At 42.8% G+C, this 24,232-nt stretch overlaps 2 protein-coding genes across 3 annotated transcripts; one reads left to right on the top strand and one right to left on the bottom strand.

The window, feature by feature from the left end:
* The first annotated feature begins 3,833 nt into the window (after positions 1–3,833).
* LOC120025593 (prosaposin-like) lies at positions 3,834–8,789 on the top strand. Its single transcript, XM_038970144.1, has 10 exons — positions 3,834–3,839; positions 6,441–6,515; positions 7,054–7,179; positions 7,278–7,397; positions 7,527–7,595; positions 7,698–7,881; positions 8,006–8,148; positions 8,241–8,321; positions 8,449–8,559; positions 8,754–8,789. The coding sequence occupies exons 1-10, from the start codon at positions 3,834–3,836 to the stop codon at positions 8,787–8,789; spliced, it is 951 nt and encodes a 316-aa protein (XP_038826072.1).
* Positions 8,790–9,644: 855 nt separating this feature from the next.
* Positions 9,645–22,435, bottom strand: LOC120026270 (S-adenosylmethionine synthase-like). Of its 2 annotated transcripts, none has more exons than XM_038971097.1 (9): positions 22,131–22,435; positions 14,602–14,679; positions 14,249–14,371; positions 14,017–14,129; positions 13,744–13,887; positions 11,897–12,115; positions 11,532–11,714; positions 11,192–11,325; positions 9,645–11,006 (listed from the first exon to the last, which is right to left on the bottom strand). In XM_038971097.1, the coding sequence occupies exons 1-9, from the start codon at positions 22,219–22,221 to the stop codon at positions 10,904–10,906; spliced, it is 1,188 nt and encodes a 395-aa protein (XP_038827025.1). In that variant the 5' UTR covers positions 22,222–22,435; the 3' UTR covers positions 9,645–10,903. The 2 variants fall into 2 exon arrangements, with proteins under 2 accessions (XP_038827025.1, XP_038827026.1); XM_038971098.1 differs by having other exon boundaries at positions 10,887–11,006; positions 11,192–11,321.
* Positions 22,436–24,232: the final 1,797 nt, after the last annotated feature.

Below are 24,232 nucleotides of genomic sequence, written 5' to 3'. Positions count from 1 at the left end.
GATGTGTGTGCTTTGGGGACCTTTAACAGAATGTGACTTGCAGAACGGGTGTTGTATGTGGAGGATGAGTGCTGCAGTAGATATCTCAGATAAGGGGGAGTGAGGCCTAAGAGGGTTTTATAAATAAGCATCAACCTATTGAGCTATTGTGGGAGCAGCTTGACCGTATGGTACGTAAGAAGTGCCCATCAAGCCAATCCAACTTGTGGTAGGTGCTTCAGGAAGCATGGGGTGAAATCTCTTCTGATTACCCCAACAAATTGACAACTAGAATGCCAAAGGTCTGCAAGGCTGTAATTGCTGCAAATGGAGGATTCTTTGACGAAAGAAGGACACAATTATTATTTAAATTAAAAATCATTGTTTATAACCTTGTCAACGTCTTGACTATATATCCTATTCATTTTGCAACTAATTTCATGCATGTTTTCATGGAAAACAAGAACATTTCTAACTGACCCCAAACTTTTGAGCGGTAGTGTATATTTTCCAACGGGGCTATACATTTGGATGAGGTTTTCTTCTCTCCTAAGTAGCCTCGTTTCACTGCCAAAAATAAAATGAAACCATTTAGTGTTCATCGAAATAACAACACAATGTCAAATACAGGTAGCCTAGTCAAATAATTAACATCCAATCACATTAATCGTTACTCTCTCGCGGGAATTCCACCAACGGTCCGTATGTAGCTGCTGCTCATTCCGTTTGCTCAGAAATGTACAAATGGTTCAAAAAAGTAAGGCCTGCGTCCATAGAGACACATACCAGCTCTACTGGTAGTACTGCTACTACCAGCAGTACTACACCTGTACCTGTCGACTACCCAAGTTGTTCTGCTTCCACGAGCACATTCAATGCTAGCATCAGTAATTCTACATTTGTTGTTAGCCCAGCTAGCATGGACACTGACAGTTGTGAATCTGATGCAGCCGAAGAGCTACTGCACCTTACCCGGGAAAGCACCGAACAACAGACAGGGATATTGGACCATCGAAGAGGTGCAAATATGATGAGAACTACATTGATTTGGGGTTCACTTATATTGGGAGTAGTACCTTTCCTCAGCCATAGTGTGTTATATGTGCAAAAGTACTATCTCACACTCACTCTTGCGCAGATATTTAGAAACAAAACATGCCAATTTGAAAAATAAGCCACAGGAGTTTTTTGAGCGAGAACTAAGATGACTTTCGAGTAGTAAGACATGTATGAAAGCAACAGATACCATTAATAAGAAGGGGCTAGAAGTGTCTTATATGGTGAGCTACCGAGTGTCTAGGACAGGCAAGCCCCATACTATTGTGGAGGACATAATTATTCCTGTTGCCATGGATATGGCTGGGACAATGGTGGGGGGAAAGGCCAAAAAAACTATACAGACAATGCCTTCATCAAACAACACTGTTTCACGACGCATCAGTGACATGGAAGGAGATGTTATGAAACAATTACTGCTTCGCATACAAGCTACCGAACACCGTTTGCTCAAAAACACGACTGGCCTATCTGGGTGATGTTTTTTCTCGCCTGAATGATCTGAATCTAGGATTACAGGGACTCTCCGCAACTATATTCAAAGTGCGGGACAAAATTGAGGCTATGATTAGGAAGTTGGAGCTCTTCTCTGTCTGCATTAACAAGGACAACACACACGTCTTTCCATCATTGTATGATTTTTTTGTGTGCATATGAACTCAAGCTTACGGACAATGTCAAATGTGATATAGCGAAGCACCTGAGTGAGTTGGGTGTGCAATTACGCAGGTACTTTCCTGAAACGGATGACACAAACCACTGGATTCGTTATCCCTTTCATGCCCTGCCTCCAGTCCACTTACCGATATCTGAACAAGAGAGCCTCATAGAAATTACAATAAGCGGTTCTGTGAAAATGGAATTTAATCAGGAGCCACTGACAGATTTCTGGATTGGGCTGCGCTCAGAGTATCCTGCCTTGTCCAATCGCGCTGTTAAGACACTGATGCCCTTTCCAACCACGTACCTATGTGAGAGTGGATTCTCGGCCCTCACTAGCATGAAAAATGTGTGGAAAATGATTTAAGACTGAGTCTCTCTCCAATACAACCCACCATTGCAGAGTTATGTGCATCCTTTCAAGCACACCCTTCTCATTAACCTGTGGTGAGTTAAGAGGGTCTACACCAGAAGTGAATGGTTATCTGTAGGAGGAATGTATATGGTGGAGGCAATTAAGCTTGGAATGTACTGAGTGCAGGGAAGATGATCACATGTTGGCAGGCACTGATAAGGGTGGAGAGCTGTGGATTAGTGAGGAAGGGGGTCCATATTAAGGGAGAAGGAACAGTTTATTGCCCATATCACTTAACTTCCTGCCAAGCAATAAAGATGTAATGTTGAGAGAAAAGGAGGAGACCCCCCAAATCGGGGTATATACAGTATATTACCACTGGTGGAAATATGTTTTTGTCTTTTGCAGCTGTATTGACACAATGGGTGAATAAACTTGGTTTAAGTTTTACTGATTGTCCGTGAGATTTAATAGGTTCATTTAGAACCTAACACTTTCAAGCGTTCAGTCAGGGATGTCTAGTTGTAAATTAGTTTTGTTAGAGGATCCACATACTAATATTACAGCTTCTATTGAATTGGGACCAACATTATGTTTGTACAACTCAGTTCCGCAATACGAAAGAGAATACAAAAAGCTTATCACACTTTTCTGTCAAGCTCTGATTGGTGAGGGCTTTATGTGGCAGGTGGACCCTGTCTATACCCCAGTTCTACGTTGAGCGGGTATTCATTTTTCAAGTAGAGTCTTTAAGGGAGAGACTGACTTATGATGGCATTGTTCAAGCTTGTATTCGTTGTCTTCATTGCTTACCAGACCACAGGTACGAGTCCGCTATACAATTGCACACATTTTAGGTTGTTTACTCTATGAATGTGATGTTATAGTATTTTTTATTCAATGGACATTATTGACATATTAATTAATGTTTTAATTCAATTAAACATGTAATTAAAATGTGTAATCTTGTTCATGAGACATTTAGAACCATAAATGGAGTGCTCAATTATTTAATCATCTTTTAATATTTTCACAGCTCTGGCGAGGGTTGTCACTGGGGAGGAAACACAAAACGCCTGGGACAAGCTGAACGTAAGAACTATTGTTATTTTGGAACAATGATTCCCCCATTTAACCCCCAAAATATAGCCATACTAGTGTATGCAACATATTGTGCTGCCTACTGTACTAACAACCAACTGGCAAGGTTCAAAGCAGATTCAGAAAGCTAACAAATATGGTGAGAAAAAAACAGAAATGTGTATTACCGGTAGAAACTTACCAGATAATGTGCTGTCTCTCTCCCCCCCCCCCATATAATTCAAGAAATATACAGTACCAGTCAAAAGTTTGGACACACCCAGGTTTTTTCTTTATTTGTACTATTTTCTACATTGTAGAATAATAGTGTAGACATCCAAACTATGAAATAACACATATGGAATCATGTAGTAACCAAAAAAGTGTTAAACAAATATATTTTAGATTATGCAAAGGAGCCACCCTTTGCCTTGATGAGAGCTTTGCACAGTCTTAACATTCTCTCAACCAGCTTCATGAGGTAGTCACCTGGAATGCGTTTGAATTAACAGATGTGACTTGTTAAAAGTTAATTTGTGCAATTTCTTTCATTGTTATTACGTTTGAGCCAATCAGTTGTGTTGTGACAAGGTAGTGGTGGTATACAGAAGATAGCCTTAATTGGTAAAAGGCCAAGTCCATATTATGGCAAGAACAGCTCAAATAAGCAAAGAGAAATGACAGTCCATCATTACTTTAAGACATGAAGGTCAGTCAATCCGGAAAATTGAAAAAACTTGGAACGTTTCTTCAAGTGCAGTTGCAAAAACCATCAAGCACTATGATGAAACTTGCTCTCATGAGGACCGCCACCGGAAAGGAAAACCCAGAGTTACCTCTGCTGCAGAGGATAAGTTCATTAGAGTTACCAGTCTCAGAAATTGCAGCCCAAATAAATGCTTCACAGAGTTCAAGTAACAGACATATCATCAACTGTTCAGAGGTGACTGCGTGAATCAGGCCTTCATGGTCAAATTTCTGCAAAGAAACCACTACTAAAGGACACCACCAACAAAAAGAAGAGACTTGCTTGGACCAAGAAACATGATCAATGGACATTCGTCTGGTGGAAATTTGTCCTTTGGTCTGATGAGTCCAAATTTGAGATTTTTGCTTCCACCCGCTGTGTCTTTGTGAGACGCAGAGTAGATGAACGGATGATCTCCGCATGTGTGGTTCCCACCGTGAAGCATGAGGTGGGATGGTGTGGGGGTGCTTTGCTGGTGACACTGTCAGTGATTTATTTAGGATTCAAGGCACACCTAACCAGCATGGCTACCACAACATTCTGCAGTGATACGCCATCCCATCTGGCGTGCGCTAAGTGGGACTATAATTCATTTTTCAAGAGGACAATGACCCCAAACACACCTCCAGGCTGTGTAATGGCTATTTGACCAAGAAGAGGGGTGATGAAGTGGTGCGTCAGATGACCTGGCCTCAAAAATCACCCGACCTCAACCCAATTGAGATGGTTCAGGATGAGTTGGACTGCAGAGTGAAGGAAAAGCAGCCAACAAGTGCTCAGCATTTGTGGGAAGTCCTTCAAGACTGTTGGAAATGCATTCCGGGTGAAGCTGGTTGAGAGAATGCCAAGAATGTGCAAAGCTGTCATCAAGGCAAAGGGTGGCTCCTTTGAAGAATCTAAAATCTAAAATCTAAAATATTTGTATAAAGAATAGTTTATCTCTTTTTTGGTTACGACATGATTCCATATGTGTATATTTCAATTTCATTTCTGTATTCTTGTTAAAGAAGAAGGTAGAAAACAGTCAGTTTATAAAAGACGGAAATGTTTTGCAACACGAAAGAACAGTTAATCAAAATCAAGCACTGTTTTTCAGGCAGTACATTTTCAGGAATAATACACTGCTCAAAAAAATAAAGGGAACACTTAAACAACACAATGTAACTCCAAGTCAATCACACTTCTGTGAAATCAAACTGTCCACTTAGGAAGCAACACTGATTGACAATAAATTTCACATGCTGTTGTGCAAATGGAATAGACAAAAGGTGGAAATTATAGGCAATTAGCAAGACACCCCCAATAAAGGAGTGGTTCTGCAGGTGGTGACCACAGACCACTTCTCAGTTCCTATGCTTCCTGGCTGAGGGAGGGCAACAACCCAGCAGCAGGACCGCTACCTCCGCCTTTGTGCAAGGAGGAGCACTGCCAGAGCCCTGCAAAATGACCTCCAAATGTGCATGTGTCTGCTCAAACGGTCAGAAACAGACTCCATGAGGGTGGTATGAGGGCCCGATGTCCACAGGTGGGGGTTGTGCTTACAGCCCAACACCGTGCAGGACGTTTGGCATTTGCCAGAGAACACCAAGATTGGCAAATTCGCCACTGGCGCCCTATGCTCTTCACAGATGAAAGCAGGTTCACACTGAGCACATGAGCACATGTGACAGATGTGACAGAGTCTGGAGACGCCGTGGAGAACGTTCTGCTGCCTGCAACATCCTCCAGCATGACCGGTTTGGCGGTGGGTCAGTCATGGTGTGGGGTGGCATTTCTTTGTGGGGCCGCACAGCCCTCCATGTGCTCGCCAGAGGTAGCCTGACTGCCATTAGGTACCGAGATGAGATCCTCAGACCCCTTGTGAGACCATATGCTGACACATGCACATTTGTGGCCTGCTGGAGGTCATTTTGCAGGGCTCTGGCAGTGCTCCTCCTTGCACAAAGGCGGAGGTAGCGGTCCTGCTGCTGGGTTGTTGCCCTCCTACGGCCTCCTCCACGTCTCCTGATGTACTGGCCTGTCTCCTGGTAGCGCCTGCATGCTCTGGACACTACGCTGACAGACACAGCAAACCTTCTTGCCACAGCTCGCATTGATGTGCCATCCTGGATGAGCTGCACTACCTGAGCCACTTGCGTGGGTTGTAGACTCCGTCTCATGCTACCACTAGAGTGAAAGCACCGCCAGCATTCAAAAGTGACCAAAACATCAGCCAGGAAGCATAGGAACTGAGAAGTGGTCTGTGGTCACCACCTGCAGAACCACTCCTTTATTGGGGGTGTCTAGCTAATTGCCTATAATTTCCACCTTTTGTCTATTCCATTTGCACAACAGCATGTGAAATTTATTGTCAATCAGTGTTGCTTCCTAAGTGGACAGTTTGATTTCACAGAAGTGTGATTGACTTGGAGTTACATTGTGTTGTTTAAGTGTTCCCTTTATTTTTTTGAGCAGTGTATAAATGTCCACTTATATACTGAGTAGAATAAATGGAGGTCTTTTCCTCAATATCCCACCACAACTTTGTGTTAGCATTCTTCTCTTTTCCTCTCCTCCGCTCAGAAATGGGACAGCTGCCAGGACTGTGCCCAAATAATTGAACTCCTTACAGCCCTTCTCTCCAACCCAGACATGCAGGTGAATACATCAGCAGATCACCCCTGAACCATACATTTAATAATTCATAAAAACACCAATAAACACTCACAACCACCCATAAACACCCATAACAGTCTATAACCACCCATAAACACCCATAACCATCAGATCGCTACTATTTGCATGATGTCCATTCACCTGATTCAGTTTTTGTTCCTGGTTGTCGAAGTAAGGTTGAGGATAGAGTCTTGAGGTTTCTTTTGAGCAAACCAGAAGGAAACACAGACTTTCAGTTCCTGATATGGTTTTCACCTGTAACACCCCTATAACGGCCATCTCAAACCCTCACTCTACACTATAAGTGGTACAGCATGTGCATTTCTGTTCTGCACTGCTGTGGAATTAGAGACACCCTGTTTTCTATCTAAACATGAAAAGAAACTACTAAGTATTTTACTGTAGCTTTTGATACTTTCTTTAATACGTGTTAATGATTGTAGAACCCAATAAATATACTTAATGCATCTCAAAGTGATTTCAGGATCTTTCTCAACCTCTGCCACTCCTCCATCCCCAGACCAAGATCAGGAGTGAGCTGGAGAAACTGTGTGACCACATGCCAGGTCCTGCAGCACCTAAACTGTGCCAGGAGCAGGTGGATAAGAACCTCCCCCTGTCCTTCACCTTCTTGACCAGCTTCGTCGTAAGTGTTAGTGGGAGGTTGAGAAAGATCCTGATTTGTACTTCTTCAAATACTTCTGACTGAATGAGCCTGAATTAAGCTTCTCTCCTCTCCCACAGAAACCAGCTCAGGTGTGCTCCGTGTTGGGACTGTGTGGCTCCCAGTCAGAGGGCCAGCAGCATGACCTGCTGACCAATCACATTCAAGACACTCTGAAGTCAGCCATGACAATGACAAAGGTGAGACAGAAAGAACAAGACTAATGCTCTCTCTCTGACCTATTCTGTTTCCTGCTGACTGTTTTTGTCTGTCTGAACCTGACGGTGTTTGTCTGTCTTCATCTTGTTTTCTTTCTCTCTGTCTACCAGGTGCAGTTCTCACCACAATGTACCTTCTGCGTTTATCTCATCAAGTTACTGAAGAGTATGCTGCCAAAAGTAAGGCAAGCCTTAGAAATACAATTACTGTAGTGATTCCATTTATTTAAGGCATGCGTACACACAAACACACACATGCCCTGTATCTGTTTCCCCTCCCAGATGGCTGTGATTGATATGCTGGGGAAGGTGTGTGGCATTCTGCCCTCATCTTACAGAGATCAGTGTGTGAACCTGATAGAGAAGTATGGTAAGATGCTGATGGACATGCTCCTGAGCTACATCACCCCTGAGGCCATCTGCACCCTCATCCAAGTCTGTCATGGCATGGAGACGCTTGTCAGTGGTGAGTTCATAACCACTTCCTCGTTCATCTCTCCTGCTCTGCACCACCACCGTATAGTCACTTTTCTCTCTATCCATTTCCTCTTTTATATTTCCTTGTTTTGAAATGACTTTCTCTCTCTCAGAGAGTGCTCCTCTGTCTGACTGTGAGTCCTGTCTGACCCTGGCGGTTTTGACTCATCTACAGTTGGGCTCCAACGCTTCAGAGCCTCAGACCGCCTCCTTCCTGGGCTCTGTCTGTCAGCTCCACCCCAACGCCCTCCCCAAGGTCAGCCCTGCCCCCTGGTCTACATCGCCCCTCATCTCACATAGGAGCCTTATAGAAGCCTCTGGGCTCATGTCTTATTTCTCTCTTTTCAGTGTGACGGCTTCACCCAGCTCCATGCCCACCAGCTGAAGGGGGTTCTGGGTAAACCAGAGTCTGCCCTTAATGTGTGTGAGGTATGTCATATTTAGATTCACTCAACTACATACTGTAACATAACATAAATGTCACTTAGTTTCTATGGGTTGGGTGGGGATGTACTGTAAGTGGCTGTGAGAGTAACTCGAGACATTTGTTTCTCAGAGGGTGGGTCTGTGTGGGGGAGTGAGAGAGGCAGGAGAACAGAGAGAGGACCCATGCATTCTGGGCACCAGCTACAGGTGCAGAGACCTCAAGACTGCCCTGGAATGCAGGGTAAGGCCACCAAACAAACAAAGTTTTATTTGACCTTTCTTTTAGCAGGGAGTCCCATTGAGACTAAGGTCTCTTTTTCAAGGGAGCCCTGCATTATATAACAAATTACACAATATAAAATACAAAAAGTATAGTACTCATTTCATAACAGAACAAAGGTGTTTAAATCTTGGCATGCAATTTGTCTCATGCAGACAGTGTCCTTCTGCCAGAAGTTTGTGTGGAAGTAAGAACCTTCGCCCAGCACCTACTCACAAAGTGGATGGTAAGTTGACTTGACATACAATATTTGTTTCAGAAAACTGGTTGTTACACACAACTCAGGTAAATGTGGGTCCACTCTCTTTTCAGACTGATGATCCAAGATTTAGAGAGCCTGCAGCCTTCGCTACAATGAATGACCCCAAAAATTTCATCAAATTGTAAATACTTGATATTTACTGTGTCAATATCAGATAACATTTCCTGCAGACATGGACATTGATTGCACCGAGTATTTTGCCAATGATATTTTATAAAGCTCTTTTGTCCTTTTATCTGCTGTACACAACAGACTCTGTATGAACCCTACAAAGCAAGTCAATGAATTCCTAGGGCTGGGGATTTCTCAAGAGGACACAATAAAGATATTGAAACTAGACATTCTTTATATTAGCAGTAAAGGTGGCCTAGAAAGGTAGTGGGGAAATTATTAGATTAAACAAGAGCTGAGGTGTTGACACAACCAACGTGTATGCTTGCGATCTTAGCTGTAGATGGTCATAAAATCCTTCTCAAATATATTAGTTGTTTTCATGCCCATTCTGTTACTGAAATGTTAAAAATAAAGTGTGATCAGAGCTAAACAACTATATCAAGTAATTTACTCAATTAAAAAACAGTTTCCTTTACAGCTACTGACCCTTTTGTTTAAATGGTGCAGTGCAATCCAAACACTGTACATTACATTGTCCTCATTAGGGACATGATATTCTACCTCTCCCAATTCAGTTGCTTCTCTGTTACAGTGCCCATGGAGGTTAGTGCTGCAAGAGTAGCATGTTGACGAGAACAAAAAAAAGAGACACTTACATACAGAATGCCAGAATAGACTTTTATTCAAAGACTTCCCATGTGGGACAGCGTTTCAGGTCTTTCGGAAATGGAACATTTGAGACAAGGGAAGGGGTGTTTAGGGGTCAAGAGACGGGCTATATCACATGTGATGGGTTGGGGATGGTAGCAGTAGGCAGGGTTTGGGTGGCGAGGGAGGGAAAACACTAGAAAAGGCACTTTTTCACCTTCAGTAACCAGACTGACAAGAAAGCAGAGAAAACAAGAAAGACACAGTCCACACAGACCCACTAGAGAGCATTGTAAACAAGGCCGGTTTCTCTGTACAACACCAGCCAGACTTTTGCTTCCATCTGTAGGCCTACGGGAACAAAAATATTACATTTGTTTTACTTCTGGGAGGTCAGTCATCTCACAAACCCTTGTCGCTGAAATATAAATAACACTGGCGAATGCTTAGAGCACCACCTTCTGGCCGCAACCCAAAGTTTTTCTGTAGAACACTTCAGGAACCAGGCTAAAGACAGCCCCTCATCAGGAGTGACAAGCTGAGTTTCTCTGTAACCACAGTTTAAGGAGGGGGAGTGCCTCACATTGCATCTTCAAGTGACAAAGAACGCGATAGAGAACTAGAGATATGGAAGGTATATCCCAACAAGCCAGAGGTCATTAGCAGCTTCTGACTTCTCTGTAACACATCAGAAAACATGGTCTGAAGGGATTACGCTTCCAAACAAGGTACCATGTTTTACGACAAACTCACGTTCCTCTTCCCCAATTACATGTTTGGTTATGTCTAACAAAATGGCAAAAAGTTTTCAATTTTTATAAAATAGCTAAGGGGGACAAGAGTTGCATCCTAACTACCCAATTACTCCTAGCAATCTTCAACCCTAAATGTGCCATGACTTATTTGTCCCAATGGAGAAACATTGGGTGGGGGTTAGGTACAGAGAGGAGGGAAGGGGGTAGTCTTTAGCTAACATTCCACTCCTTGGCACATGACATGGAGTACAGGGAGTGGATTAGCTAAAGATATGGGTAGACAGGCTAGGGTGAGAATATGTTTCTGTGAAGTCAAATCACTACAGAACAGTCAGAGGGAAAGACAGGGAAATGGATTTCAAGGAGTGTGCAAGCAATTTCCAGTGGGTAAAGAGGAGGGGACAGAGGTGTAACATTTTCAATAAGGGAGTAGATAGCGTTTTGGGGGGGGGGGGGCATTCTTCCCTCCCAGAGTATGTTGGTTTTTCTGTAGTACACCTACAGCTCTGGGTGGGAAGGTTGGGGTTCAGTATTTGAGCTTTTTGGGGACCTCCCAGGGGAAGGCCTCCCGCCCAAAGTGGCCATAGGCAGCGGTCCGCTGGTAGATGGGCTTTTTCAGGTCCAGCTCCCTGGAACAGAGAAACACAATAAGGTGTTGGGTAAATAAATAAATGCATAGATTTACCAGAGGGCAAACCAAGCTGTCATCGCCATTTAAATGTAGAACCCCTCCGCCAACGAGGACCAGCTTTGACCCCATGGAACCCCTTGCTGACAAAAAGTGTTGCCGGCAGCCACCATTGTTCCACACTACCTGACAATGACACCAGGGCGGAGGTCAAAGTTCTTCTTGACAATGTCCAGCAGCTCCCTCTCGCTCTTCTGGGAAGTCCCATAGTGGAAGATGGAGATGGACAGGGGATGGGCCACTCCAATGGCATAGGCTACCTGACAACACAGCCACTTATTAACAAAGGATCAAGATTTACATGACAGGTAACTTTACATATGCTACCTTTACTTTTCATCTCATTGCAATGCATAACAGCTAGAAGTGAATGACTCATATAGCGTTCAAAACATGACTCCACATGCTGAAGACCACAAAACAAAAAGACAAACCGTTAGGTAACAGCCATTAGCTCATTCCTCACCTGGACCAGTACACGCTTGCAGAGCTCAGCTTTCACCAGGGACTTGGCCACCCAGCGGGCAGCATAGGCAGCAGAGCGGTCCACCTTAGTGTAGTCTTTCCCAGAGAAGGCCCCTCCACCATGGGCCCCCCAGCCTCCGTAGGTGTCCACAATAATCTTACGTCCTGTCAGGCCAGCATCACCCTGTGAAGGGGAGAGGAAGAGTAAGCCAAGTAGCCCAGGACAGCCTTGGAAGTATCTGTATCTCGTGTTGATAAGAGTGCCTACTTTTTAATATCTGACTGACAATGTACCTACTTAATCACATCTCTATGGATCATTTTTTTCTTCCCCTACATCGTCTATGGGTCTAGAAAATATCTCACCTGAGGACCTCCGATGACGAAGCGGCCGCTGGGCTGCAGGTGGTAGATGGTGTCGTCGTCCAGGTACACGGTGGGCACCACAGCCTTCACAACCTGCTCCTTCAGCGCGTCACGCATCTCATCCAGGCAAATGACCTCGTCGTGCTGCACAGACACCACAACAGTGTGCACACGCACTGGAAGCATGGCCCCACGGTCCTGCCTGTACTGAACAGTCACCTAGAGGTGGAGACGAGGTATGAAATGTAATTCAAAGTGTACAAGCATGTCTTACAAGGTAAGGCACTAGGATATCTGCATACAAGTGGAGAAAGCTGTGCCTCAAGTGTGCCTGAAAGGACTGCTTTATAACATACTTCCGGAAAAGGAATTTCCATGAGTTGTCAGGAGATAATTGTTTTACTTGATTACAACCAAAATGAAAAGAATTCCACCAGACTAGTCTTTCTGGTTCCACCCCTGTGTACGTACATCATTTTTTAAATTATTATTATTATTATTATTATTATTATATATATTTTTTTAAATATGTCCTTTTCCGCCAAGTGAACATAATCTTCCGGTAACCAAAGAAATACTCCTGCCTTGCTCAATGGGTGAGTGCATTTCAGACCTTAACCCATAAGAGTCTAAACCAGGAGGGTGGGGGGTACTACTAAGCTATATGGAATGGTTTTAAGGTCATACCAAGGATAATTTTGCTATTTGATTAAGATTTGTAAGACTCCTTTAGTACATTTAAAAAAAATATCTAAAACAATTATTTGATGAAAAACTATTTATGGCCTTACTGCTATTAGCCCATACCAACACCTTAAATAACACATTCACTACATGGAAAAGATAGTGTGGTGGATGAACCAGAATTAGTTGGGTAACATAGATAATTAAGATGTCTTATCTGCATAATATGCTTATGTGATAAGAATGTATCCCTTCGGACTCTGGTGTTGGCAGTTGCACTTCTTCCCTCAGCTGGGGCTCAGAGAGGGGAGAGGTCAGGCTTGTCTTTCACATGTCCCTGGTGCTATGCAGAATATCAGAAAGGGAAGAGGACAGGAGGGAACATTGTCTTCATATGTGAATGTATCTGTTAAACCATGTGAAGGGATGGTGTTATTAATGGGGAACCAATTACTGGTTTCCACAATGTCTGTGCGCCAGTCACTCCCTCCTTTGGCCTTGGGGGATGTGTGGTAGTGTCTAGAGTTGACAATTGATTTATGCCATTGGATGAGTTGGTGTTTTTGTGTTGGAGTAACAGGTACAAGATAGCAACCTCGTCTTAGGGGCCAAACTGAACGATAATTTATAGCGAATGCCATCTGGCTACAGGATACTCCTTTCTCATTTATAAAGTCTCACTTTGTGAACTGTTCCTAATATCTGTGGTTTGTTATGTCGACTAGGGGGTGGATCTTTGCTATAACAGATCTCAGTAGCCATTGTGTTGCCACTCAACAGATCATTAGAAATGGTGAATCGTTGAACGTCATTGCTATTGCAAAGCTCTTATTATTAAAGATGTAGTTTAAGTATAACTCTGACTTGTGTGATAAGTTTGTCTCTCCTCATTTGATAATACAGAAATTAACCACCACAATAGCCCCCCAAAAAAGTATGTTCTGAAGAGTCTGTCCTATATCTGAGAGGTATAAGATCAGGAATGTTTTTCTACATGTATTTAACCCCTTATTTTTGGCACTAAACAATCTAAGCAGAGGGTTCTAAGCTATATAGAATTGCTTTAAGAAGGTCATTCCAAGGACAATTTTTCCATTTGATTTTGAATTTTAAATGTCAATCCCTGCCGTATTTGGTGTATAGACTGCGGTGCTGAATCTAACCTGAGTTTTGGAGTCTGGCCTCAGCCAGGGCAGGGTTCCGTTGCGGCGCAGTTCAGCCATCTTGGCATTGAGCTTGTGGGCGAGGACGATGGTGAGGGGCATACACTCCTCAGTCTCATCAGTGGCATAACCAAACATCAGACCCTGTAACGCAAAACACAGTCAAGCACTTGGTGCGGAAACAAAAACCATAAACACTAATATGCAGTTGAGCATGAGGTCCAGTCAATTAGTCACTGACTCACAAACGGTCAACGACAAGAGCCTTCTAACCTGGTCTCCAGCCCCCACATCCTCCTCTTTGCGGTCCAGGTGAACACCCTGAGCGATGTCAGGCGATTGCTGCTCCAGGGCCACCAGGACATTGCAGGTCTTATAGTCAAAGCCTATGAGAAGGGAATAGAGTCAAACCTCAGTGTTACTTACTGTCTGTATCGCTTTGCCAAAGCTAACCCTGTGACTTCTTAAAACCATGTATTCAATTCAATCAAATTTGCCATAATACCCTTGGATGAGTCATCATAGCCAATGTGCTTGATGGTGTCCCTGACAACCTTCTGGTAATCTACATTGGCCCTGGAGGTGACCTCCCCTGCCAGCAGAATCATCCCAGTCTTAGCCACTGTCTCTGAAAAGATGCAGACAGAAAGATAAAGCACGTGAGCAAAAGACTGGGGACAGATGGAGGGAAATCAAGTGAAGGAAAGTGAGTGAGACTAAGGTAAACGTGTGCATTAGCTAACTAGGATGACGAAGGGGGGGCAGAAGCAAGGGCATGTTACAGCATCAGACAGTGCAACATGGACAAACCTACATACAAAAACAATTAAAAAAATTATAGATGTGATTGATCCTTACCGCATGCCACTTTGGCATCAGGGTCCTGTTTGAGATGCGCATCGAGCACAGCATCGCTGATCTGGTCACAAAGCTTATCTGTCAAACAAGAGAAACGAGAGTTATGGACTGTATCCTGCAGCAAAAAAATATCCTGCTAAACAATTCCCCAGACAGGTTATTCCTGCAAAACCAAGAACCTTATGGACCAAACTTGCAACACAAGGCAGACTCCGCAGCCAAGTATACAGTGCATTCGGAAAGTATTCAGACCTCTCCACATTGCTACATTACAGCCGTAATCTAAAATGGATTAAATTGTTTTTTCCCCCTCTCATCAATCGACACACAATACCCCATAATGACAAAGCAAAAACCGGTTCAGACATTTTAGCCAAAAAAACTGAAATATCAAATTTACAGAAGTATTCAGACCCTTTACTCAGTACTAGAGGTCGACCGATTAATCGGATTGGCCGATTAATTAGGGCCGATTTCAAGTTTTCATAACAATCGGTAATTGGCATTTTTGGGCACCGATTGTGGCCGATGTAAAAAAAATGTTTTACACTTTTATTTAACTAGGCAAGTCAGTTAAGAACACATTCTTATTTTCAATGACGGCCTAGGAACGGTGGGTTAACTGCCTTGTTCAGGGGCAGAACGACAGATTTTTACCTTGTCAGCTCGGGGATTCGTTTTTGCAACCTTCTGGTTACTAGTCCAACGCTCTAACCACCTGCCTTACATTGCACTCCACGAGGAGCCTGCGTGGCAGGCTGACTACCTGTTACGCGAGGGCAGCAAGAAGCCAAGGTAAGTTGCTAGCTAGCATTAAACTTATAAAAAACAATAAATCTTAACATAATCACTCGTAACTACACATGGTTGATGATATTACTAGTTTATCTAGCGTGTCCTGCGTTGCATATAATTGATGCGGTGGCTGTTAATTTCTCATCGAATCACAGCCTACTTCGCCAAACGGGTGATGATTTAACAAGCACATTCGTGAAAAAAGCACTGTCGTTGCACCAATGTACCTAACCATAAACATCAATGCCTTTCTTTAAAATCAATACACAAGTATATATTTTTAAACCTGCATATTTAGTTAATATTGCCTGCTAACATGAATTTCTTATAACTAGGGAAACTGTGTCACTTCTCTTGCGTTCCGTGCAAGCAGTCAGGGTATATGCAGCAGTTTGGGGCGCCTGGCTCATTGCGAACTGTGTGAAGTCCATTTATTCCAAACAAAGACCTTAATTATGTACAATTCTGGCAAATTAATTATGATATAACATTGAAGGTTGTACAATGTAACAGTAATATTTAGACTTAGGGATGCCATCCATTAGCTAAAATACGGAACGGTTCCGTATTTCACTGAAAGAATAAACGTTTTGTTTTCTAAATGATAGTTTCCGAATTCGACCATATTAATGACCAAAGGCTCGTATTTCTGTGTGTTATGTTATAATTAAGTATATGATTTGATAGAGCAGTCTGACTGAGCGATGGTAGGCAGCAGCAGGCTCGTAAGCATTCATTCAAACAGCACTTTCGTGCATTTGCCAGCAGCTCTTCGCTGTGCTTCAAGCATTGAGCTGTTTATGACTTCAAGCCTATCAACTCCCGAGATTAGGCTGGTGTAACCGATGTGAAATGGCTAGCTAGTAGCGGGGTGCGCGCTAATAGCATTTCAAACGTCACTCGCTCTGAGACTTGGAGTAGTTGTTCCCCTTGCTCTGCAAGGGCCGCGGCTTTTGTGTAGCGATGGGTAACGATGCTTCGAGGGTGGCTGTTGTCGATGTGTTCCTGGTTCGAGCCCAGGTAGGGGCGAGGAGAGGGACGGAAGCTATACTGTTACACTGGCAATACTAAAGTGCCTATAAGAACATCCAATAGTCAAAGCTATATGAAATACAAATGGTAGAGAGAGAAATAGCCCTATAATTCTTATAATAACAACAACCTAAAACTTCTTACCTGGGAATATTGAAGACTCATGTTAAAAGGAACCACCAGCTTTCATATGTTCTCATGTTCTGAGCAAGGAACTTAAACGTTAGCTTTCTTACATGGCACATATTGCACTTTTACTTTCTTCCCCAACACTTTGTTTTTGCATTATTTAAGCCAAATTGAACATGTTTCATTATTTATTTGAGGCTAAATTGATTTTATTGATGTATTATAATAAGTTAAAATAAGTGTTCATTCAGTATTGTTGTAATTGTCATTATTAATAATACATTTTTGTTTGTTTTTGGTCCTCCAATAATCGGTATTGGCGTTGAAAAATCATAATCGGTTGATCATAAAATCATAAACCATCTCTGCAGCACTCTACCAATCAGGCCTTTATGGTAGAGTGGCCAGACAGACACCACTCCTCAGTAAAAGTCACATGACAGCCCACTTGGAGTTTGCCAAAAGGCACCTAAAGGACTGACCATGAGAAACAAGATTCTCTGGTCTAATGAAAACAAGATTGAACTAATTTGCTTGAAAGCCAATCTTCACATGGAGGAAACCTGACACCATCCCTACGGTGAAGCACGGTGGTGGCAGCATTATGCTGTTCTCACATCAACACCATTATCCCAGAAACCCTAGACCCCACTCCAATTTACATACTGCCCCAACAGATCCACAGATGACACAATCTCTATTGCACTCCACACTGCCCTTACCCACCTGGATAAAATGAACACCTATGTGAGAATGCTACATTGACTACAGCTCAGGGTTCAACACCATAGTGCCCTCAAAGCTCATCAACAAGATAAGGACCCTGGGACTACACACCTCCCTATGCAACTGGATCCTGGACTTCAACGGGCCGCCCTCAGGTGGTAAGGGTAGGTAACAACACATCCGCCACACTGATCCTCAACACAGGGGCCCCTCAAAGGGTGCGTGCTCGGGCCCCTCAAGGGTGCGTGCTCAGTCCCCTCCTGTACTCCCTGTTCACTCATGACTGCATGGGGGGGGCACAACTCCAACACCATCATTAAGTTTGCCGATGACAACAATGGTAGGCCTGATCACCGACAACGACGAGACAGCCTATATGGAGGAGGTCAGAGACATGGTCGTGTGGTCCAGGACATCGACCTCTCCCTCAACGTGATCAAGACAAAGGAGATGATTGTGGACTACAGGAAAAAGAGGACCGAGCACACCCCCATTCTCATCAATGGGGCTGGAGTGGAGCAGGTTGAGAGCTAAGTTCCTTGGTGTCCACATCAACAAACTAACATGGTCCAAGAACACCAAGACAGTTGTTTAGAGGGCACGACAAAACCTATTCCCACTCAGGAGACTGAAAAGATATGGCATGGGTCCTCAGATCCTCAAAAGGTTCTACAGCTGCACCATCGAGAGCATCTTGACTGATTGCATCACTGCCTGGTATGGCAACTGCTCAACCTCCGACAGCAAGGCAAGGCACTACAGAGGCTAGTGCGAACGGCCCAGTACATCACTGGGGCCAAGAGGCTCCTAAACAGCTTCTATCCCCAAGCAATAAGACTCCTGAACACCTAATCAAATGGCTACCCAGACTATTTGCACATGTAACTAATAAAATTTGATTTTATGTTTCTCAACAGCAGGCACTGGGAGACTAGTCAGGATCGAGGGATAAGTTAATGTAGCAAAGTAGAGCGATCCTTGATAAACACCTGCTCCAGAACGCTCAGGACCTAGTCCTGTTGGAAGGTGAACCTTCGCCTCAGTCTAACTCCCCTAAGCATACAGCCAAAATAATGCAGGATTGGCTTTGCGACAAGTCTCTCTGAATGTCCTTGAGCTGCCCAGCCAGAGCACGGTCTTGAACCCGATCGAAAATCTCCGGAGACCTGAAAAAAGCTGTGTAGCAACGCTCCCTATCCAACCTAACAGAGCTTGCGAGGATCTGCAGAAAAGAATGGGAGAAACTCCCCAAATACAGGTGTGCCAAGCTTGTAGCGTCATACCCAAGAAGACTCGCAGCTGTAATCGCTGCCAAATGTGCTTCAACAAAGTACTGCGTAAAGGGTCTGAATACTTATGCAAATAAGGCCTAAGTTTGTTTTATTTTCATAAATTTGCTAAAATGTCTAAAAACTTGTTTGCTTTGTCATTATTGGGTATTGTGTGTAGATTGACAAGGGGAAAAAACAATTTAACTTTTTATGGCTGCAGGGGCAGTATTGAGTAGCTCTGTTTAAGGTGCCCATTTCAAACGGCCTCGTACTCAATTCTTGCTCGTACAATATGCATATTATTGTTATTATTGGATAGAAAACACTCTCTAGTTTCTATAGCCGTTTGAATTATGTCTCTGAGTGGAACAGAACTCATTCTACAGCACTTTTCCTGATATGGTGTGAGATTTCAGACATCTTGGCCCCTGCTCCCAGGTCAGTTCATAAGTCCCTGTGAAGGCTATGATGCTACAAACACTGCCTACGCCTTCCTCTAGATGTCAGTAAGAGGTGACAATTTGAATGGAGTCGATTGCGCAATCAGGGCCTGTATAAAACGACAAAGACCGGATGTACCGTTCTTTTCCTGCTGCGCCTGATGCACGATGTACGTTGGACCTGCTCTCTTTCCAAGCTTGGGTTTAGCCAGTAATATTTCGCCGGTCATGTTTTTACTCGTTATAGGTGTTAAAGACATCATAAGGTAGTTAATTTAAACCGTTTTATAGCAATTTATGGTGATTCTTGGTGATGCACTTTGAAGCTTTGGGCACGTTTCCAGTACCGGTCGAACGTTAGTGGGCATTTCGACGGACAAGCGGACATCTTTCGACCAAAAGAAGATTAGACCCAAGAAAGGATACATTGCCCAAGATTCTGATGGAAGATCACCTCATAGTAAGAAATATTTAAGATGATAAATCGTTGTTCTGTCGAAAAATTTTAAACGCATATTCCGCCATTTTCTTTGGTATAGCTTCGCTTGGCGAACCCTGTATTGCACAGTAAGGATAATTTTAGAAATGTAATTCAGCGATTGCATTAAGAACTAATTTGTCTTTCGATAGCTGTCCAACTTATATTTTTTTAGTCAAGTTTATGAATAGTTAATCATGAGACAAGATCACTGTCAAATATGGCGCCCGACATTTTCAGGCTAGTTTTGTCATTGTATAACCACGGTTTTTTGTGGCTAAATATGCACATTTTCGAACAAACTCTATATGTATGTTGTAATATGATGTTACAGGAGTGTCATCGGAAGAATTCTGAGAAGGTTAGTGAAAAAATTAATATATTTTGGCGATGATTACGTTATCGCTCTCTTTGGCTTGAATCGATGCTCTGGTAACGTTTGCACATGTGGTATGCTAATATAACGATTTATTGTGTTTTCGCTGTAAAACACTTAGAACATCTGAAATATTGTCTGAATTCACAAGATCTGTGTCTTTCCATTGCTGTGAGCTGTGTATTTTTAAGAAATGTTTTATGATTAGTAATTAGGTAATACACGTTGCTCTGTGTATTTATTCTAGTCGAGTTGTGATGGTGGGTGCAATTGTAAACTATGATTTATACCTGAAATATGCACATTTTTCTAACAAAACCTATCCTATACAATAAATATGTTATCAGACTGTCATCTGATGAGGTTTTTTCTTGGTTAGTGGCTATCAATATCTTTATTTGGCCGAATTGGTGATAGCTAGTGGTGGAGAGAAAAAATGGTGGACAAAGAAAAATGGTGTCTTTTGCTAACGTGGTTAGCTAATAGATTTACATATTTTGTCTTCCCTGTAAAACATTTAAAAAATCTGAAATGGTGGCTTTATTCACAAGATCTGTATCTTTCATTTGGTGTCTTGGACTTGTGATTTAATGATATTTAGATGCTACTATTTAATTGTGACGCTATGCTAGCGATGCTAATCAGTGTGGGGGGGGGGGTGGGGGATGTTGTCATAGGTGTACTGACCTCGGGCTTGCAGCCATAAGAGGTTTTAATACATTTTATAAAAAGACTGTAGCATAACAAAATGTGGAAAAAGGGAAGGGGTGTGAATACTTTCCGAATGACCTGTATTTCTATGCTTTGGTTATGTACACAAGCTTCAAACAGCTTAACATACAATATGTTTGGTTATGGAAAATATATTTCACAGCGGTTTAAATGGTATAGTGATTCACTATACTTGCTTTTTTTGTCAAACTGAAATTAGGCTAACTATTAGAATTGTAGCAACTAGAGGTCGACCGATTACGATTTTTCAACGCCGATACCGATTATTGGAGGACCAAAAAAGCCGATACCGATTAACCGGCCGATTTTTATTTATTTATTTGTAATAATGACAATGACAATAATACTGAATGAACACTTATTTTAACTTAATATAATACATCAATAAAAATCTATTTAGCCTCAAATAAATAATGAAACATGTTAAATTTGGTTTAAATAATGCAAAAACAAAGTTTTGCAGAAGAAAGTAAGTGTGCCATGTAAAAAAGCTAACGTTTAAGTTCCTTGCGCAGAACATGAGAACATATGAAAGCTGGGGGTTCCTTTTAACATGAGACTTCAATAGTCAAAGGTATATGGAATAGCGAGAAATAGTCCTATAAATACTTTATTAACTACAACCTAAAACCTCTTACCTTGGAATATTGAAGTCTCATGTTAAAAGGATGTTAGGTGGGACGTTCGTTGAAAAACTGAACATGTATGCCATATTGTTTTTATATATTCGTTTCTTACAGTAAATGTATTCGTACATTTGCCCGAGTCGAACACAGGTTTTGCATCAATAGACAGCGAGCTCGTTCAAGTGACACATCTTTCACGACTACGCGTGATGAGTACAGTAGGTTGTTATCCGGTCACTGGGTTAGCTGAGCTTTCCAACTGTCAATACTAGTTCATTACAGTGCGGTTCAGTTGTGTAAGTGATATTTTGATTGGCAGAAGCATGGGACCGCGTAACATGTAATAACAACGCTGGTGTATTTACACGGCAAAATTGCTCCCTATTTAGGATATCCGTTCAAATACGCATACTCCTCTACGAAAACCAATGGTCATAACTGTATGTCTCTATCATAATCCGTCAAACGTTAGTGGAGTTTTTATCCTTGTAGGATGGCCAAAATTAGTGTGACTAATTTAACAATCCAGACAAGTAATTTAGTGACCTACTTTTCTGTGAATTAGCATTATCTGCTACTAGCTAGCTAACTAGACACCACACGCTAGGGCAAAGGCACCCCGCGTGGCCTGAACATAAACTGTAAAGAAATGGGCCTGACCCTATCGCGTGTTCCCCATTCATAATATCGTCCGTCTCAAATATCAGAACATGTGAAAACATTGTCAATTAGCTAGCTGGCGAGCCATACAAACAGTATACTAAGTAACGTTATGCGTGTTCGTAAAAATGACTGGCACCCATTTTTTTAGCAATTTGTTACTGTAGCTGTTACTGAATCTACGCCATGACCTTGTGTCGAAAAATAGAAACTAGCTAACGTTACCTAGCTAGCTAAAATAAGACCGACGCATTGCGAACTCACCTGGATGACCTTCTCCAACAGATTCAGAGGTGAACAAAAAGCAGTCTTCATCAATGAGCGAGTTATGGAAACCGTTCAATTGCCGGTTCATTTTAAAGGAATTGTTATTTGCCGAGTTATAACTAGCTGGCTACCTAAAATGTGTCAACTGTGGTTTAAGAAAATATGATTTATCTGATAGTAATTATAATTCCCAATAAAACATAATACCAATACCAGCCTCTGAAGACTAGTTATTTGGCCGATGTTCTCGAAAAAAAATAAACATTGGTGGTGGTGGTGATATTTATCCTTTTTCGCGCGTCTTCTTCTTCGGGTTTGGGTTGGCGGATCGCATTCAACTTTCAAAGTCCATACACTGCCACCTACTGGAGTGTGAGGCCAATCACAGCCTAACTACATAAAATTATCTTCTTTAATCATGTTCCTCTAAGAAAGTAAAATAGAGCCCTAGACACCACTTCCCTCCACCACTACACCACCCAAACCCCAATCCAGCCTCTCTAACCCTTTCACACAGTCTCTCCCTATCTACGTCATACAATTCACAAATATCAACACGTGCTCCACCGTTTCCTTCTCTAAACACTCATCACAGACCTGTTTCATGTCTCCCTATCATCCACAATGTGGCAATCAAACCTGTACTCCCAAACCATAGTCTACTCCACACAACGTCCTCTCTAGTACATCCCATACTGACCGATGCATGCAATACAATTGCCTCCCCTTACTACTAGTATCCCATTCCCTGCCAAAGATCGAGCCCTTTTGCCCAGATTAAGGACATGACTTCCCTACGACCCAGCGGGACCTGAATAGCACAGGAGGTTGATGGCACCTTAGTTGGGAGGACGGGCTCGTGGTAATGGCTGGAGCGGAATGAGTGGAATGGTATCCTGGTTTCCATGTGTTTGATGCCATTCCATTCGTTCTGTTCCAGCCATTATTATGAGCCGTCCTCCCCTCAGCAGCCTCCACTGCTGAATATCTACCCCTTCTCTCCTCATAGCACTCTTAGCCACCACATTGACCTTCTCATTACCCTCCACACCCACATGGGCAGGAACCCAACAAAAGCTAACCTCCACTCCCATCCTCTCCAATCCCATTAACAGCACCATCATCCACAACCAAGTCTCCCCTATTCAACCTGCGCTTCTTCACACTACTCAACACTGCAGCCGAATCAGAGCAGATCACCACTCGGAGTGTTTTCACCTCCTCTACCCATCTCCAACCTGTAATCATGGCCATCAACTCTGCTGTATACACTGACACATAATCAGTTAACCACTTACATACTCTAATGTAAACACCCCAGCCCCCACCCTTCCACTGACTGGATCCTTTGAACCATCTGTACATATCCTTAAAAAGGAATAAAACCGATGATCTATATATCTCTCCACACACCATCTCATGTCCTCACCCCATTCTCTCCTGCCCTCAATCATGTCCACATCTACACTTGATTGATTTTGGAAACAGCCACAGAGGAATGTTCCCCAATGCAATTGCCAGCCCTATCTCTCTCTCCCCCAGTCCATATTCTACAACCGTCTGTCTGATTGTCCATCTGTATGCTCTCTGCTTACCCCCTCCTCGCTCCCAGTATTCCCCAGTTGCCGTGACTGCAGGATGTCATTCTAATTTCCCTTTCAACCTCGCCCAGTACGGTGATGCAAGTTTGTCCCACCTTATCCTCAGTGGCAGTTCCCCACTATCCACCTGCAATCTCTCAACAGGTGTCTTCCTGAAGGCACCCACACACAATCTTGACTGTATCCTATCCAGGCTCTGTAGTACTGTTTTGGCTGCCGATCCATATACAAAGCACCCATAATCCAAAAATGACCTGATCAATGCCTGGTACATATACAACAGTGTTTGTCTATCTGACCCACAATCATATCCTGCCTCTGCCCTCATGAGGTTCAGCACCTTCCTACACTTAATTTCAATATACGCAATGTCTCTTCCACATAAGCCTCTCATCAAACCACATACCTAAATACTTGAACTCAAGACACCCTACCTATATCCTGACCGTATATTTGCAGCTTAACATCTTTAACCTTCCTCCTAGAAAACACCATAAG

The sequence above is a fragment of the Salvelinus namaycush genome, chromosome 31, assembly GCF_016432855.1.
Source record: "Salvelinus namaycush isolate Seneca chromosome 31, SaNama_1.0, whole genome shotgun sequence".
Classification (NCBI taxonomy): Eukaryota; Metazoa; Chordata; class Actinopteri; order Salmoniformes; family Salmonidae; genus Salvelinus; species Salvelinus namaycush.
The sequence above is the reverse complement of the archived record's forward strand: the minus strand, read 5'-3'. Positions and strand labels throughout refer to the sequence as shown.